Source organism: Portunus trituberculatus, chromosome 12 (assembly GCF_017591435.1).
Source record: "Portunus trituberculatus isolate SZX2019 chromosome 12, ASM1759143v1, whole genome shotgun sequence".
NCBI lineage: Eukaryota > Metazoa > Arthropoda > Malacostraca > Decapoda > Portunidae > Portunus > Portunus trituberculatus.
In genome coordinates this window covers 489,956-493,038 of record NC_059266.1, presented here as the reverse complement: position 1 = coordinate 493,038, position 3,083 = coordinate 489,956, and the positions used below count along the sequence as shown (strand labels likewise).

At 37.4% G+C, this 3,083-nt stretch overlaps 1 protein-coding gene across 1 annotated transcript in view; it reads right to left on the bottom strand.

Moving 5' to 3' along the window:
- The window catches only part of LOC123502907 (glucose dehydrogenase [FAD, quinone]-like), a 30,310-nt gene extending 27,454 nt beyond the window's left edge, over positions 1–2,856 (bottom strand). The window contains exon 1 of the mRNA XM_045252194.1: positions 2,574–2,856. Coding sequence (XP_045108129.1) covers positions 2,574–2,748 — 175 coding nt within the window. The 5' untranslated portion in view covers positions 2,749–2,856. The remainder of the gene's footprint in view (positions 1–2,573) is intronic.
- Positions 2,857–3,083: the final 227 nt, after the last annotated feature.

Below are 3,083 nucleotides of genomic sequence, written 5' to 3'. Positions count from 1 at the left end.
TCCTTTCCCTCCATCTCGTAATCATCCTAACTTGCATCATTTACCTCCTCCTTCCCTTTCTCACTTCTCTCTCTCTCTCTCGTCCCTGTTCAGAGAGAGAGAGAGAGAGAGAGAGAGAGAGAGAGAGAGAGAGAGAGAGAGAGAGAGAGAGAGAGAGAGAGAGAGAGAGAGAGAGAGAGAGAGAGAGAGAGAGAGAGAGAGAGCATGTAATCTCCCAACTAACACTCGTAAAAACAAATGAGGACTGAGATAAGAAAAAAAGTAAGAAAAAAAAGAAAAAAAAGAAAAGGAAAAGAAAACGCATCGAATTTTAAGACGTAAAAATTGATACGTGTAAAAATTTTCTTGACTTTTTCTTTTTCTTTTTCTTTTTAGTTCAATTTCTTTTTACATGAACGATCCCTTAAGAAAAATACGTTAAATAAATAAATAAATAAATAAAAAAATATAAACGAAATAAATAAAGGATATACATCTTTCATAAATCGATGTAAAAAAAAAAATAGATCAAATAAAATAAATCAATAAATAAAAGAAAGAATATAGAAAAAAAAAACACAACATGAACGATCCCTTAATAAATAAATAAATAAATAAATAAATAAATAAATAAATAAATGTCTCCTACGGGTATACATCTTTCACAAATCGTGGTAAACAAATGAAGGAGATCAAATAAATTAAATAAATAAGATAAATGAATAAATCGACACTTCCAAAGGGCATATTCACAAATTAATGTAAAAAAAACAGAAAAGAAATGAAAAGAGAAATGAAAAGAAAAGAGAAGAAATGAAAAGAGAAATGAAAAGAGAAGAAATGAAAAGAGAAATGAAAAGAGAAGAAATGAAAAGAGAAATGAAAAGAGAAGAAATGAAAAGAGAAATGAAAAGAGAAAATGAAAAGAAAAGAGAAATGAACAAATAAGCGAAATAAATAAAGGACATACATCATTCACAAATCAATGAAAAAAACTGAAAAAAATTAAATAAGTAAATAAATAAGGCAAAATAAACGGTAATAATCAAATAAATAAATAAATAAACGAATAAATAAGAAAAAAAATCCACAATAATATATAAACGAAAAAAATTGAAAAAAATAATAAATAAATAAATAAACGAAAAAATAAGAAAAAAACTCAATAATAAATAAATAAACGAAAAAATAAGAAAAAAAAACAATAATAAAAAAATAAACGAAAAAATACGGAAAAAAAATGTACAGAAATCAAATAAATACATAAATAAACGAAAAAATAAGAAAAAAACCCCACAAAAATAGGACAAAGTGAACGAAAAAATAAGAAAAAAAACAATAATAAATAAAATAAACGATAAAATAAGAAAAATATCCACAAAAATAGGACAAAGTGAATGAAATGATGATGGAGGCAGTGATAGCAGTGAACGGCCGATGATTTGTGGGAAACTAGGAACATTTGGGCTTTTCTTAATGTTTCGCTCAATTTTTGCATGATTGCCTCAAATTGTGCGTGTGTGTGTGTGTGTGTGTGTGTGTGTGTGTGTGTGTGTGTGTGTGTGTGTGTGTGTGTGTGGGAGAAATTTGCTTTGCTTTCACTGAGAGAGAGAGAGAGAGAGAGAGAGAGAGAGAGAGAGAGAGAGAGAGAGAGAGAGAGAGAGAGAGAGAGAGAGAGAGAGAGAGAGAGAGAGAGAGAGAGAAGGAAGGAATGAATGGAGAGGAAGGAGGAAAAGGGTACACTAAAAGACAAGGAGGAGGAGGAGGAGGAGGAGGAGGAGGAGGAGGAGGAGGAGGAGGAGGAGGGGAGGAGGAGGGTATAGTCGTAAAACTTGAGAGAATGTGGTGTGTTATTGTGTTGCCCCCTCCTCTCTCTCTCTCTCTCTCTCTCTCTCTCTCTCTCTCTCTCTCTCTCTCTCTCTGCTGTTGATCTTGACCTAGCCTACACACACACACACACACACACACACACACACACACACACACACACACACACACACACACACACACACACACACACACACACAACCAGTTTATTTCAAGGTCAAGTATTCGCGCTGCGTCACCACTTTTTATTTCTTTCTTTTTTTCCTCTCTCTTCTTTCTTTCTCTTTTTTTTCTCTCTTTCTCTCTTTTTTTCTCTCCCTCTTTTAATTTCAATGGCACCTTTTTGTCACTTTTTTTGTACAGTGGTATGTTAAGCTACGAACACACACACACACACACACACACACACACACACACACACACACGAGTATCTTAAACAAACAACAAAAAAGCAAAGAAAGAAAAAAAAAGGAGAAAGACAGACAGATACACCCCAACCCAACACACACACACACACACACACACACACACACACACACACACACACACACACACACACACACACACACACACAGGAAGAAAATAAAACAAAATTAAAGAGACAGACAGACAGAGAGACATACCTCAACACAACACCCCCCACCTACCCTGAACACCCAATACACCTCACCCCAACACACCCCCACTACCTTCAAACACACCCAAACACACCCCCACTACCCCCAAACACACTCCACACTACCCCAAACCAAAGGGTCACAACTCACCAACCACGAAGTCATACTCTCTAAGCAGCCTGCGTGTGTTGATGGGGCGTGACTCGGGATCCACCTCATCGTACTTGTAATAGGCAATGGCAGCGAGGAGGGCCGGGAGGAACCACACTGTAGCAGAGGCCACGGAGGCTGCTGTGCTGGCTGACGAGAGCAGGAACCCAGCCATGGTGAGGTGGTGAGGGAGGGAAGAAAGGAGAGAGGAGAGGAGAGGAGTGGGGAGAGAAGAGGGGAGGAGAGGAGAAAGAAGAGGGGTTTGATTTTAAATGGAGTGAGAGGATGAGGAAAGAAAAGTAGAGAAAGATGGAGGGAAGGAGAGAGGAAGGGTGAGGAGGGAAGTGATAAGGAGAGGAGAGGAGAGGAAGATTAAAAGAAGGAAAGAAGGAGTAGGAGAGAAAAGTAGAGGAAGATGGAGGGAATGAGAGAGAGAGAGAGAGAGAGAGAGAGAGAGAGAGAGAGAGAGAGAGAGAGAGAGAGAGAGAGAGAGAGAGAGAGAGAGAGATT